At 34.5% G+C, this 16,348-nt stretch overlaps 1 protein-coding gene across 1 annotated transcript in view; it reads right to left on the reverse strand.

Moving 5' to 3' along the window:
• Positions 1-16,348, reverse strand: part of SHOC1 (shortage in chiasmata 1) — an 85,846-nt gene that overhangs the window by 44,195 nt on the left and 25,303 nt on the right. Inside the window, exons 6-12 of the mRNA XM_025912656.2 lie at positions 14,395-14,557; positions 11,134-11,230; positions 9,157-9,307; positions 8,111-8,212; positions 6,933-7,038; positions 2,125-2,210; positions 1,148-1,390 (exon numbers count right to left, since the gene is read on the reverse strand). Coding sequence (XP_025768441.1) covers positions 1,148-1,390; positions 2,125-2,210; positions 6,933-7,038; positions 8,111-8,212; positions 9,157-9,307; positions 11,134-11,230; positions 14,395-14,557 — 948 coding nt within the window. The remainder of the gene's footprint in view (positions 1-1,147; positions 1,391-2,124; positions 2,211-6,932; positions 7,039-8,110; positions 8,213-9,156; positions 9,308-11,133; positions 11,231-14,394; positions 14,558-16,348) is intronic.

The following is a 16,348-nucleotide window of genomic DNA, read 5'->3' on the forward strand; positions in this document are numbered from 1 at the left end:
CAACTTGGTAATGAGTTCTTGATACTATTACTGCTTTTTAGACTTCAGAATTAAACTATCATCATAATTCTATTGGATATCAAGGTGAATCATATGTTTTATTTTAACCTCAAAATAGTTACATATCATAATAAAGAGTTTACTAGTCTTATAGATTTAATACATTATTCTGGAAATTTGAAGACCCCATAAAATCTTCCTCTCCTTTTTCTTTGTCTAGCAATCTGACTTAATATCTTTTAAAATTATTCTTCTACCCTGAGTAATCATCTAGGCCTTAGGATAGACTGGTGTGCATTTCTTTAACATAGTCTATCTATCCTCCCTTCTACCAAAGCCCTCTGTCTTCTGTCTTTGAAACATCTCTTTGCTGATAACAATTCTTGCCCCAATTCCTATCTCCTTAGAGCAGTCTCCTAATATACACAATTTCTAAAATTCACTTTTAAATATATTATTTACTCTATAATAAACTAAAAGTGAGCTTTACCAACTTCTTTAAGATCTAAATTTAGTAACTATTGCACAAAGATTTAAAAATAATTCATAAATACTTCAAAAAAGTATAATTCAGACTAAGAATACTCCATTTACTATAGTGGCACATATAGCAACCAAAATACTTGAAAAATAGGTACTTACAAGACATTTTTTGCTGTCTTAAATTGTATAATTGTATAAGTAACTTAAAATGTTGAGCAAACTCTTTGGTAACAAAGGAAGCTTATATATTGTTGAACACAGGTTACTACATATTATTGAATACCCAGAGTTCCCCTGTCAGATCAAAAAATAACAGTGCTGGTTTGTGTCTAAGCTGATGTAGACAAACATTGAGCTGGCAATTAATCACTTATAAAAAGAAACAAAGTCACTTTAATTGAAAATGGCTAGAAATTTAAAAACTGAGACTACAGAATTTTAGGACAGTAAATGATTTTAGGATGAGCTAGTCAAACTTCATTTTTTTTCAAGGCAGAAAGTGGGGCTTTGTGAAGCTCAAAGTTATAAATTCTGGCAGAGCCAGAACTAATACTGAATGCTGGAATTTAGTTATATCTTCCCAATCACCTAATGGAAAGCCAGTATCAAACATTTTCTCATTCTGAATAATTCACACAAGTGATATTTACTATTATGTACTTACACTCAAATTGAAGTACTTTTGTAGGCAAAAATATCTCCATTTTAGTATCATCAGCAGATAGATCATCATGACACAAATATGTATTCAGATGTTCCAAAGTTTCTGTCTCCATTAGATTTAGTCCTTCTTTTTCCCACCACTCTGGGTTTACAGGATCAACTACAAGGCTTTCTTCTTCAATAGAAAATATCTTTTTCAAATCTGTAACTGAATATTGACTATTGGGCTCTTCAGCTCTTGGCACTTACAAAACAATAACAAACCAAACAACAAAAAGAGACAGTCCACAGAGAAAAAGAGATGAAAAACACAATAAATAGAACCACACTGAAAATTGCTTATGAAATAGATTTTCACACATTGGGGAAAAAAGTCAAAATTGAAGTTATAGCTAGTATTTTGTCTTCAAGATGCTAATATTTGTAATACTCTAGCAGTTGAAGTTACATAAGGGATGTTTTTCAATCTATGGAAATATCATGAAGTTAAAATTATTCTAATATTTAGTAGGAGATAGAACCATTATTTTGACCATTTTAGTAATTACTAAATTAATATATTTAATAAAATTTTGAAGAATTAAATTAATTTTGAAGAACTTAATTAATTAAATTAAATTTGAGATTCTAATTTATTATAATGAACCTAAACAAGAAGATATATTTGATCAGATTTCATGATGGCTATCATCTTATATATTGTGGCACAGAGATTTCTCCCTCATTACTTTAAACTAAATAGTGCAAATCATAATGTAGGGAGGAATCAAAGTAGCACAACTACTTAATATTATTATCTGCATTATAAGCATCTACCCAAAATTAAAATGAAAAATTTCGAAACCTTAATTTAGAACTGTGATTTTTATAATGACAGTAACAATAATAAAGAAATAACAAAACTGACAATACATTTCTACTGATTACACGGTTTCACCTTTACTTTTCGTTTAGCATTCAAAGTCAATTAATCTTTACCTGTAAGCAAAAATGGTTTCAAAGAGCTTTCTAACTGCCACACCATATGGTATTTGGTAGCCGATTCTTCAGCAGTAAGCAAACTACTGAAAAAGAAGAGTTAAAGCTTAATACATTGATAATATTGAGGCTTTTTGCATAAGAAAAGTTTAAGAAAGTTCTTTTTCTAAGTATTTTTTACATTCGAAAGGAGTGAAAAATTAACTCTGTAAGTGTGTAAAGCTAAGTAGAGAGTTCCATAAGCCAAATTTCAAATACTTGGTTTTCCTCCCCCTGGGAAGGTGTGGCAGTGTGTTACCTGAATTGCTCCTGCTTGCCAATAACTTACTCCTTCCTCTAGCTCCCTCAGTGGAACACTTCCAACTATGAAGTGTGCCAGCACCAACCCTATAAACCACCCCAAATAAAAATACAATTTAGGTAAAATTACTGTGTTTTCCATACAAAACAGTAGCTTTAACACAAGTTTTTACAAAATGGGCTTGTCCCCAAGTCCATTTTAAACAAATTCTGGAGCCTCTGCTGGCTGAGAGTCAGAATTATGAAATGAAAGAACAGTTCTGTCTTTTCTACCTTCTCAGGAAGGTAAAAGTTTAGTCCTAAAGTTTAGTTCAGGTCCTTCATTCTTGGTGTGTGTGTGAGTGAATGATTTATGTCTGTTTGCATGTTACAGGGTGCTAGGAGGAGAAAGGAAGAAATATGCATGACAATTAGTGTATATCACAGTTTATCAGTAGCTATGAAGTTACTAGCCTTGATAGGGAAGATACCATTAATCCATAAACCCCTTAATCTATGGCTGCAAATCTCTTACTCCAAGACAAAAATTGATGGTATTCTGTTTCTCTGTTCATACAAAACATATGTGAGTATGCTAATTATAAGTATTGCTAGTTGACAGTCCTGTGCAGTAGAAAGCTAGGTTTTATGTCTAAGCTATCCAATTTACCCACATAATCCAAAAATTTAGCATGTGGTGGCAAAATGTGAGATTCTAGATAATTCTCGAACCTTACCAAGATCTCTTTGAAAACCAGACACCTCAGATTATTGGCAATTAATTTAAAATTTTTTAATGTTTATTTATTTTTGAGAGAGAGAGAGAATGAGTGGAGGAGGGACAGAGAGAGGGAGACAGAATCCGAAGCAGGCTCCGGGCTCTGGGCTCTGGGCTATCAGCACAGAGCCCAATCGATGCAGGGCTCAAACTCACAAACCATGAGATCATGACCCGAGCTGAAGTTGAACGCTTAACCAACTGAGCCAAGTAAAGTAAAGCAATTACTTTAAAACAAAAGGAAAGCAAGTTAAGTCCATCAGGAGACCATAATATAAACAAATATTCTCACTCTTAATGGAACTTTCTGAAGACATGTCTGCATTTGATATATTGTTTGGTCATATATAAAAATATGTTCACAATTCAGTAATCAGTGTGGAAATAAAGTCTGATGCTACACAGACTTTTCTTTTTAGCTCCATAAAATCTAGCATAGAAGGGCGCTTGGATGGCTAGTTGGATAAGTGTCCAACTTTGGCTCAGGTTCATGATCTTGCGGTTGTGGGTTCAAGCCCCACATCGGACTCTGTGCTGACAGCTCGGAACCTGGATCCTGCTTCGGATTCTGTGTGTGTATCTCTCTCTCGCTGGCCCTCTCCCGCTCGTACTCTCTACCTCTCAAAAATAAATAAACATTGAAAAAAATTTTTTAAAAATCTAGCATAGAGCTTGACATGTGGTAATCACTCAAAATATTTATTAACTGGGTTTATTTCCGCAAAAATGTGTTCTGAAATAAAAGTAATTGGGGACATAAAAGCAAGTTAAGAGCACAATAACATTACATATTATTTTTTCCTTCTGTTGTTTTTTTAATTTTAACTTTTTTCTTTGTTTTTAGATTCACAGTTGAGGTATAAATCTCTTTTGAATATAGGAATTTTAAGATTTTTATATTCATAAACCAAATGAAAGTGATTTATCTCTTGCTAATGAATGTAGCAGTGGTGAGACAACTTCTTTAAGTTGTTTCAAATGGCCCTAGAACCTTTGGGCTATTTATTTATTTATTTATTTATTTATTTATTTATTTAAAGGAAGAAGTGGTAAAACTTTATTTGCAAGATGTCATGATCTTATATGTTGAAAATCCTGAAGAGTCCACTATAAAACTATTACAACTAATAAATGAGTTCTGCAGGATGGCAGGTATAGTACATGAGCAATATACTAAAGCCACTTGTATTTTTATATATTTGCAATGAACAATCTGACAATGAAATTTAGAAAACTATTTAACCTACAATACAACAAAATACTTAGGAGTAAATTTAACACAAGAATTGTAAAACTTATATTTTGTAAACTACAAAAAATTATTGAATGTCCAGAACAGACAAGTCTGTAGAGACAGAAAGTGGATTAGCGCTTGCCTAATGGTGAGGGTAAAGGTCTGGGAAATGTGAAATGACTGCTGATTGATACGGGTTTCTTTTTGAGGTGATAAAGTCTGGAATTAGATGGTTGGACAACTGTGAATATAGTAAAAGCCATTGAATTTTATACTTTAAATGGATAACATGCATGGTGTGTGAATTATGTTTGAGCAGCTAAAAAGGAGAGGATAAGGTAGTCAAAAATACTGACATGAAAAGATATCTGTAGCTTAACAACATAAAAGTAAAATATATTTCTGGTTAAATTTTTTTTCTCCCAAACACAACAGAGCTCAACTTGAAGCATTGCAAGTTTGTTTGCATTTTCTCTAGACTAGGTGGGTTCATGTTCTCCTTACAAACTCTTTGAAAACTGGAAACATTTGGCTAATTTAAAAAAGCCTTCTTTGTTCTAACTTTAGGGAAAGCATAAAACATAGGAAAGACTTAAGTTTCATAAATTCTAATTAGACATTTGAGTTATAACAATTAGATCTATAACTTGTGTAATTAAAAGGAGTTTATTATAGTTAAGTAAATACTTTTAATATCAGATTGAAATTCAAGATTGTACTAAATTTCTGCTAGTTTCTGTTTCTGATTGCCAATCTGCCTTAACAGATGGATTAGGGTATATGGAGTAAAAGAGCACTAAAAAAGACAGTTTACATCCTACAAATAAATATCTGCACCTCAGCAAAGGGACTGAAAGTATTTAAACAAATTATATGTAGTTTCTGTACTTGTTCGATGCTATTTTTTAGAGCTCATATCTGATATGGGCAGTTCTGGTTCATTGTAGAGTTCTGTATATCACCAATTTATCCCCCAAATGACACAATTCTTTGCCAAAACAAGGTAATTGGGATCCTCAATACCAGACGCCTCCATCTTGTGCTGTGACACCTTCCTGAGACCATTAATAGAAATCTTGAGTAGCTAGGGATGAGTTACTCCCAAGTAACCCAACAGCAGTGTTCTCTGATATATCAGTCAATCATAGCTAAGAACTCAAAACTCAGTATAAGAACTCAAAACTCAATACTCAGCTCCCAAAGTGTCCATTCTGGGAACAATTCATCAGATATTTTTATACTTTCTTGTAATTTTTCTGAAAATATATTATTTTGGACTCGTCACTCATTAAGTTTCAGGATTACAGTGGGGAACAAAGGGACTCTACTGGTTATGCTCCTAGTTTTGTAACTAGCCTCAGAGCAGGGGAATGGATCAACAATTCCAGGATAGCAGATTAATCTAATTTAGAAAATAAGTTACATATATGCCACATGGTAGAAGATAACAACCAAAGGTATCTAAGACTCCCCTGGAGGGCAAAAATGCTGGCTATTAAGCTATCTATACAATTTTGGCTCAAACTAGAATACAATGATCCAGCCCTACAATGTCAATTCTGAGATTACAGACTATACTGTACAGAAACAATGGGGAATTGAACAGATTTGTGGATCAATACTTGGTTCTACATGTCTACTTCCCCCAACACCAATAGTACATTGGCAGGTAAACAAGGTCAGTGGATGTCATCTATTAGAGATGGGATGTGACCCCTAGTACTCCTAGAGGAGTAATTTGACAGCCAAATCTATGGAGGGACCCCTGTCCACACTGCCCTGTGGTCCTTGGCTATTCCTGGTCAGAAAGCTTTGAAAATCTCTTAAAAGGCCTCATAACAACCCTGAAAGGTATATACTATAAATATCCCAATGTTACAGATAAGGAAACTGAGGCACAGGGCAATTAAGGTCACAGAGCTAATAAGTGATACAGTCAGGCAATCTGACTCTAGTTCAGGGCTCTTGGTTGCTTATTATGGGCTGAATTGTGACCAAAATTCATATACTGAAGCCTTAACTCTCAGTACCTCAGAATGTGATTGTATTTGGAGACGGACTTAAAGAGGTAATTAAGTTAAAATGAGGTGGGTGGTTAAGATGGCTACTAATCCAATATGACTGATGTCCTTATAAGATTAGGAAATTAGGACAGACACAAACGGAGGAAAGACCATAAGAAGTTATCTAGAAGCCAAGGAAAGACATCTTAGAATGAATCCAACCCTGCTAATATATATTTTTTAATGTTTATTTATTTTTAGTTTGAGAGAGAGAGAGAGAGAGAGAGAGAGAGAGAGGCAGAGAGGCAGAGAGAAAGGGAGAGGGAGAATCCCAAGCCGGCTCTGTACACTCAGCACAGAGCCCAACACAGAGCTCAGTCCCATGACCTTGAGACCATGACCTGAATGGAAATCAAGAATCCGGTGTTTAACCAGCTGAGCCACCCAGGTGTCCCACAATTTGAGTTCTTTACTTACATTTTAGTAGGTAAAATGTAGTAAGTTCTTTACTTACATTTTTTCACTAGGAGAAAATGGAAATGTCTGAAGTCCTGTTAATGAAGTCATGGAAGAATGTTGGTTTGTTTGATATAGATGAGTTAGTGGCATTTCTAACTCGACTAGAATACATAAAAGTTTAAAAAATAACAAATTACATAAACCTTAAATAAAATTAGGTATAATTTAGAACTTTTTTTATAAATAACTATTATGTTGATCATTCTGTTACAATAAAAATTTTCAAAAATAATTTTTTAGTAAAAAGACATTTGGGTTACTTGAAATACAAAATGATAGTTTTAAATTTCCATATAAGGACTTACACATTTATCTCATGGTATCTCAACTGTGATAGTGGTGATTTAAAAAAAATACACTGACAACTATATTGAGTTTATAGTATGAAATAAACTCTAAGAGTCTTATATGTAATAATGCTTTTAATTCTGAAACTTATGTTGTCAGTACTACAGAGACAGTACTACTTTTATCTCCATACGAAATATTGGTGAAGTTAAGTAAATAGTATTAATGGCGACTAATACTTTACCTTAATACAACTAGAGTCTAGGTGGCCCAACACAGAGTTACAGATTTATAGGGTGGGCTTGAGAAACTGAAACTCATTTATTCATAAGTAGTCGGTGTGTTTCTATCACTTTCATAAATATAACTTCCAAAATGTAACTAAATAACAGTACCATCAACATAGTTAAGAAGCAACACAATTTGGCATTACAGTGGAACAAAAGATGATTCAGAGTCCAAATCTGGTAGGATAATAATAATAAAAATGATAGGATTGTTTTGGGTGATTAAAAAGTCAAATTTACAAAAGTATAACAAGGGTCAGCAAGATTACTAACACTGAGATAAAATATAAAATTTTATTTACTGAACTATAATATTATAAGATTTCTGATCTTAATATTAATGCTATTTCCTCCATTCTTCCTCAATCTTTTAATTCCCTCTGTATATTATTCAGTTTTGATGCCAGAAGGATAGAGTTAATTATCATAACAAATGTAAATGGATAGATAAGAGAAAAAAATGACAACTTGGATTGCAATAATCAAGTTTTAAATGTGAAAACTGTCTCATAGTAGACCTTATATGTGAATGTATTGTACTTTTACATCACATAGAGGTAATCTCTGATAAACTCAATGATTTATTCAAAATTTCTACCTGGTTGATTGTACTCCGGTTCACCATAGCTTTGAATGGCCAAAATCTCTGTGGAGCTGCATTTTATATCCTCAATGCCAATTCCATGCTTGGTAGTAAGATCTGAAAAGGAAGAAAGTTTACTATCAGCATAACTATTACATCAGTTTTTTGGTAATCTTTCTCATTCCACTGTGGCAGTGACTCTGTTTTACTTAGTATACCATCAGAGCCAACTGAAGGCTGGGAGTGTAACACTTCAGTAAAGTCACTTGTCCTTTACATTAGCATTCACAGATTTTGTCCTCCTAACAAGCCAGCGGGCCACTCTGCAGTTTTAAGCTCTACTATGTTTTCAAGTTCTGGTATGAATTTGATCAACTTTCTTAGACTGACTTTTCATTCCTTTGCTTTGACTTATAGATTGATCAGTAATTCACTTGATTTAGCCTTGTCTGCAAGGATTCCTTTAAGTCTATGATCTATTAATGGCAAGCATCCCTGTCCTTAATGGACATCATAAATCTCCCTTTCCTCCTTTGTAATATTATAATCTTTGATGATTTCAACTGGAATTAAATAAAAAGGTAGTTAAATATTTGGGCTTAAATTGTCATTAGAAAGAATTCAACAATATTTACTAAATCTAACTGGGATAAAAACATCTACATTTTAGGTTATGATTCTCCCAGTCATCTGATTCCATGAGTCATAACCTCACTCTGTGCTTCTCCTTATATAACTAAACTCAGCCTAAGAGTTGTTAGTACTTTGTCATTGTTTATAAGAAAACAATTTTAAAAAATTAGAATAAGTCATAGGTGATTTAGCTTTATTTGTATAATTATCTTGACATGGTTAATTTCAGAGAGGTTTTAAGTTTGCAAGTATATAAAGAGAAAGACAATGAGAAAAGAATCTCATCAACAATAATTCTAAGATTCCACCATGTAAACTATAGACACTTCAAAAATCTGGAGGTTCAGAAAACAGTTTAATCAACACATTTTTACAACAAACATTATTAAGTAGTTTTACAAGTAATATACTTTTAAATTTATTCTCACCTCTTTTGAAAAGCTTTTCATTTTCATCTACATAATTTATTATTTCTGGCATTAAGTTTAACGATTCCTTTAGTTTGGTGAGTGATGGAATATCAACTTCTTGTTTGAGGCTTGTAGGTATTAAGAATTCACACTCAAGCAAAATTGATGGCTGAAATAATATGTAAAACAAGTTTTTAGGGAGATTTTCCAGATAAATATTTCTGGATTCATAAACAGATATATATAATTTATATTAAATTTATATAATTTTATAACTTTAACTGGTGTACCAAATTTGATTTATTTATTTACTTATAATGTTTATTTATTTATTTTGAGAGACAGCATCTTCACATAAGTGGAGGAGGGGCAGAGAGAGAGGGAGAGACAGAATCCCAAGCAGGCTCTCTGCACTGTCAGTTCAGAGCCCAATGCAGGGCTCAACCTCACAGTGACATCATGACCTGAGCCAAAATCAAGAGTTGGACACTTAACCAACTGAGCCACCCAGGCACCCCTAATTGGTATACCAAATTTTAAACTAAACATTCAAAAATTTTAATGTTATGCAAACACTTTAAAAAAACAGAGGTATACTAGCCAAAAATGTATTATAAGCAATGTTCTGAGTAATGTCTTTTATGGCTACTGATTACACTAGTGATATACAATATCCTCAGATGCAGAAATATCTTCTTTTGGGTTAATAACAAATTTTAAAAATTCTACATTAAAAGCAATAACTGCAGCAGATCAGAGATGGTGACTGGGGAGAAGTAAAAGGGGTAAATGAAATGGAATGGATCTTCACTGCACTTCATTAAATACACTTCTCTTTAATTCCTACAGAACTGGATTCTATGTGCATAATTCTCAGAGCTAATGGGTGAGGAAGAGGGGGACTAGAGAAAGGGGATAATAAGTGAATTAATATTTTCACCATGTGTGTTAAAATTTTGAATTGTAAGGAAACCCTTTAAATGCCTTAAGATATGGATATATCTATCTCCTTTGAATGTTTTAAGCCCCAAATATACAATATTTTTAGTTGTCTCAAAAAAATGTTTAAAGTAATTTTATAAATGCACCTAATCTATGTGGGCCTAGTTTTTTGAGTTTGCTATGCTGCAAAAAGCTGTTTTTACTCTCAATTGCTAAAATTCTTTGTACTAATATCATAATAACAATTTTGTGTGCTATTGGAACTGTATACTAAAAAAGAGGGGGTGCTTTTGAGAAATTTGACCTTTTTTTTTAAAGTTATTTTGAGAAAGAAAGAGAAAGAGAGAGTGAGCAGGGGAGGGGCAGAGAGAGAGGGAGTGAGAATCCCAAGCAGACTCCATGCTGTCAGCATAGAGCCTGCTATGGAGCTCAGACTCAGGAACCATTAGATCATGACTTGAGCCGAAATCAAGAGTCAGGCACTTAACCGACTCAGCCACCCAGGTGCCCCAAAATTTGATCTTTAATATGAAAGATGCTATCTTCCTTATTAACCATTGGCAGCACCTAAAATGAAGTCTCAGACTATATTTATTCTTACTATTTCAGTGAGATCACTTCTCTTACATAGTGTGTGCTGTTTTGTGTTTAACTCATAAATCAAAATCAACAATTATAGCTTGTCTCCATTTTGTAAATTAGAACATGGCCACCTAATGTCTTATACCAGGTATATTTATTAAAATCATTAAGAAGGTTTTTAAATTCATTATACCTGGGCTGCAAAACAGATGAGTTTAATCAGAATATATCTGAGTAGGACCTAGGCTTCAGTATTTTATTAAAACTATCCAAGTAATTCCAATGTGTGGCTAAAGATTAGAACCATTATCTTAAATTTGACTCCACTATTAATATATTCAACTCATTACCAAATCTTTTTAAACTTGACAGTAGTAGATGGTCAATGTATTAAAATTTATAAAAGTGTGCTTTACTAACTTTTACAAAAATACTACTGAAAGCAAGTATTACAGTTTCATTTAAACCTACTGTATCTTCTAGTTTTTCCTGACAAAAGTTTTCTTTATCCATGTAAAAATCTTCTTTCACAAAATTTTTCAAATCTCCTTGAAAAGAGAAAGATTCCCTTAACAAAAAATGAAACATTAAGTTAGTGTTTACTAAAAGCAAGGTACATACTAAATGTAGTCAATCAAACTACACAATGATTAAAACTGGAGTTGAGGTAAAGCAATGATAAGATATTGATAACAACTAGACTTGTGAGCACATGAAGAATATTTTTACTTTTATTTTTCTTTTTTAGAGGGAGAAAGCTCACACAAGTGGGGGAGGGGCAGAGGAAGAGAGAGAGAGAATGTTACCCAGGCTCCACGCTCAGCACAGAGCCCAACTTGGGGCTTGTTCCCATGACCCTGGGATCATGATCTAAGCTAAAAATCAAGAGTTGGATGCTTAACCGACTGAGCCACCCAGGTGCCCAGAATATTTTCTCCTTTAAAAAATATTTACAACTTGGGGCACCTGGGTGGCTCAGCGGTTGGGCGTCTGACTTCAGTTCAGGTCATGATCTCGCCATTCTGTGGGTTCAAGCCTCGCATCCGGCTCTGTGCTGACAGCTCGGATCCTGGAGCCTACTTCAGATTCTGTGTCTCCCTCTCTCTGCTCCTTCCTACTTCAGGTGTTCATTCTCTCTCTCTCTCTCTCTCTCTCTCTTTCTGTCTCTCTCAAAAATAAATGAACATTAAAAAATTTAAAAAAAATATTTACAACCATAAAATACCTAGCAATAAATCTAACCAAAGAGGTGAAAAATCTATATACTGAAAACTATAGAAAGCTTATGAAAGAAACTGAAGACGACACAAAAAAATGGAAAAACATTCCATCCTCCTGGATAGGAAGAACAAATATTGTTAAAATGTCAATACCACCCAAAGCAATCTACATATTCAATGCAATACTTATCAAAATAACACCAGCATTCTTCACAGCCAGATCAACCAATCCTAAAATTTGTATGGAACCAGAAAAGACCCCAAATAGCCAAAGCAATCTTGAAAAAGAAAACCAGGAGAAAAGCACGAGGCATCACAATCCTGGACTTCAAACTGTATTACATAGCTGTAATCAAGACAGTATGGTACTGGCACAAAAACAGACACTCAGATCAATGGGACAGAATAGAGAACCCAGAAATGGACCCACAAATGAATGGCCAACTAATTTTTGACAAAGGAGGAAAGAATATCAAATGGAATAAAGACAGTCTCTTAAGCAAGTGATGCTGGGAAAACTGGACAGCGACATGCAGAAAAATGAACCTGGGCCACTTTCTTACACCATACACAAACATAAACTCAAAATGGATGAAAGACATAAATGTAAGACAGGAAGCCATCAAAATCCTCAAGGAGAAAGCAGGCAAAAACCTCTTTGACCTTGTCTGCAGCAACTTCTTACTCAACACGTCTTCAGAGGCCAGGGAAACAAAAGCAAAAGAACTATTGAGACCTCATCAAAATAAAAAACATCTGGGGTGCCTGGGTAGCTCAGTTGGTTGAGTGTCCCACTTCAGCTCAGGTCATGATCTCGCCGTCCGTGAGTTCGGGCCCTGCATCAGGCTCTGTGCTGACAGCTCAGAGCGTGGAGCCTGTTTCAGATTCTGTGCCTCCCTCTCTCTCTGCCCCTCCCCTGCTCATGCTCTATCTCTGAAAAATGAATAAACCTTAAAAAAATAAAAATTATAAAAAATAGGGGTGCCTGAGTGGCTCAGTAGATTAAGCATCTGACTTTGGCTCAGGTCATGATCTCATGGTTCATGAGTTCAAGCCCCACATCGGGCTCTGTGCTGACAGCTCAGAGCCTGGAGCCTGCTTCAGATTCTGTGTCTCCCTCTCTCTCTGCCTCTCCCCCTCTCACACTCTTTTTCTCTCAAAAATACATAAATATACATACACACACACATACATACATAAAAAGCTTTTGCACAGCAAAGGAAACAATCAGCAAAACTAAAAGGCAGCTGACAGAATGGGAGAAGATATTTGCAAACGACATATCAGATAAAGGGTTAGTATCCAAAATCTATAAAGAACTCATCAAACTCAACACCCAAAAAAACAAATAATCCAGTGAAGAAATGGGCAAAAGACAAGAATAGATACTTCTCCAAAGAAGACATCCAGATGGCCAACTGACACATGAAAAAATGCTTAACATCACTCATCATCAGGGAAATACAAATCAAAACCACAATGAGATACCACCTCACACCTGTCAGAATGGCTAACATTAACAACTCAGGCAACAAATGTTAGCGAGGTTGTGGAAAGAGAGGATCTCTGGCATTGCTGGTGGGAATGCGAACTGGTGCAGCCACTCTGGAAAACAGTATGGAGGTTCCTCAAAAAATTAAAAATAGAACTACCCTGTGTGACCCAGCAACTGCACTACTAGGTATTTATCCAAGGGATACGGGAATGCTGTTTTGAAGGGGCACATGCACCCCAATGTTTATAGCAGCACTATCAACAATAGCCGAAGTATGGAAAGAGCCCAAATGTCCATCGATGGATGAATGAATAAAGAAGATGTGGTATATAGATATACAATGGAGTATTACTTGGCAATCAAAAAGACTGAAATTTTTCCATTTGCAACTACATAGATGGAACTAGAGGGTATTATGCCAAGCAAAATTAGTCAGAGAAAGACAAATATCATATAACTTCACTCATATGAGGACTTTAAGGCACAGAACAGATGAACATAAGGAAAGGGAAACAAAAATAATATAAAAGCACGGAGGGAGACAAAACAGAAGAGCTTCATAAATATGGAGAACAAACTGAGGGTTACTGGAGGGGTTGTGGGAGGCAGGATGGGCTAAATGGGTAAGGAGCATTAAGGAATCTACTCCTGAAATCATTGTTGCACTATATGCTAACTAACTTGGATGTAAATTAAAACAAAAACAAAAACAAAAACAATTACCCATAAAATCTTTTGAGACAGTATTAACAATCATTTTAAGTTGTATTTTTGTTAACAAATTGCAACAGAGATAATATGAACTTCTTTGATTTCGGTAAACTTAAGTAGAAAAAGTTTTATATTTAATGTTGATAATTTTAAAGACAGGTCTATCTTAATTAAATCAATAAACTTAAATTCTTTTAAATGCCAAATATAATATATATATACATATATATGTATATATATATATACATATATATATATATATATGTATATATATATATATAAAATCAACATTGGACAATTAAGTACCTGAAGAAATTAGCTTCTGTGAAGATCTGTCCTTTGAAATCTAAAATGGGGTCATTTATCAAATATAGTTTTAGCCTACTCAACAGAGTATGCAAAGTTGGTAGCTGACTTTTATAGGACATCAAGCTATTTACAAAAATTATTTCTTCATCAATAGAAAAATCTGGAAAAAAAAAGACATGTAAAGGAATAAGAAAAAAATCTAAAAGTTACACAACGGGATCTAGATAGTTACTGCAGTCAGCCATTAGATATAGGTGGGATTTTCAAACACACTTTAAAGTCCTTAGTTCTTCATTGTATTGTGCATATAAAGCATGCTGCATAGGATTAGCATATAGGTAAAAGCTCAATAGATTTTAGTATTACTTAGTACACCGAGTAGTAACCAAACATCCTGAAAGAGTTGTAATGCTTCATTTTTTATTTTTCAACAGAGATTAGTTTAATCAAGGGAGGAAAATATCTTACGGCCTTATGCTTCAAAACAACCAGGAGTAGCCTAAGCAAAGTTGTAAAGAAATAAAAGCATTTGACTTTTTCTGAACCTAGTCTTTTCTTTGCATCATTTTACCTCTTTTTTGTTTGTTTTTCAGTTTTTTATTTACTTGGAGAGATAGAGAGCAAGTGGGGGAAGGGCAGAAAGAGAGGGAGAGAGAAATCCCAAGCAGGTTCCACACTGTCAGTGCAGAGCCCGATGAGGGGTTCAATCTCACAGACCATAGAAATCATGACCTGAGCCGAAGTGAAGAGCCGGAAGCTTAACCAACTGAGCCACCCGGGTGCCCTGAATCATTTTACCTCTTAAAGTCTCTAATTCATCCCCAGAGATTCTGAGATGTAGAGAATGGAGATGGTCTACAAAACCTACGAATGAGATCAACTCAGATTCTATCATTGCAATGATAAAAAAAAAAAAAAAATTGTTTCTATTGTAAATTAGAAGTAGAAAATTATAGTCAATTTTACAACGGAAGTTATATGGCAAGATCTACTTGAGAAGTGTGATACATATTATATATTAGGAAATACTATAGCTAACAGTTAATTGCTGGAATAAATTTCTCCTATCCCCACCCTAAGATGTTCAAGTTATTTTAAAATCTTAGCCAACTGTGTCAGTGCTTTAAACAGTTTCTGAGCCAAGGGAGAGAACATAAAACTTGCTCCTGTTCTTCAGTGAGATCCTGAGTGGAAAGAGGAAAAGGAAAATCTAAGTTCAGATGAAAAACTGCTCAGAAAGCCAAATTTCAAAAGCAAAAGCCCCACTGAGGGAGGAGCAACAGTCTCTTGTTCTGGGTAGTGGCCTTTCAGTTAGGTACTTTTAGAATGGCATGAGAGACAAATAGCATGGAGTGATGTCTCCCATAACCAATTACATCATTGGTATGCATATGTTTAATAAATATGTGGTGTTAAGAAGGCAGCCAGGAAACATCCCTTTGCCTGGTGCTACCTTGAAATGCCAAGAAAACTTGTTCTATAAACTGGCCCCCTAAGAGATTACTTACTGAACCTGTTAAGTTCCTAATAATTTCATGGCCAAGAGTTCTCAATTTCATGGCATAGTTCTTTTATATACCAAAGAAAGCCACCCAATCAATTCAATGTCTAAATAGGGCCTATGTGAGACCATTTAAGATTGTTCATTCATACATCCATTCTGTAAGTATTAACGAAGTCATATTCATAGCAAAACCACAAACAGCATTTGTTTATATCCCTGTCTCCACCTTGCACTTCCAAACACAGGCCCTCTAGCCATCTTCCCTTCCAACGGCTCATCCTACTATTTCTGTGAGTGCATGGAAACATCTATCAGTTATGAAGTCCTGTTTTCCAAGCACCCTTTTTTGAAAGAGCCACTTGAGGGCAGCATCACACCATAACCAATGTTCTTTGTAACCACACAATAATTGTTTTAGGAAGGGTACTACTTCCTATAGTCTTAAGG

The sequence above is a fragment of the Puma concolor genome, chromosome D4 (genome assembly GCF_028749965.1).
Source record: "Puma concolor isolate L17-30 chromosome D4, mPumCon1.1.hap2, whole genome shotgun sequence".
In the NCBI taxonomy this organism is placed as follows: Eukaryota; Metazoa; Chordata; class Mammalia; order Carnivora; family Felidae; genus Puma; species Puma concolor.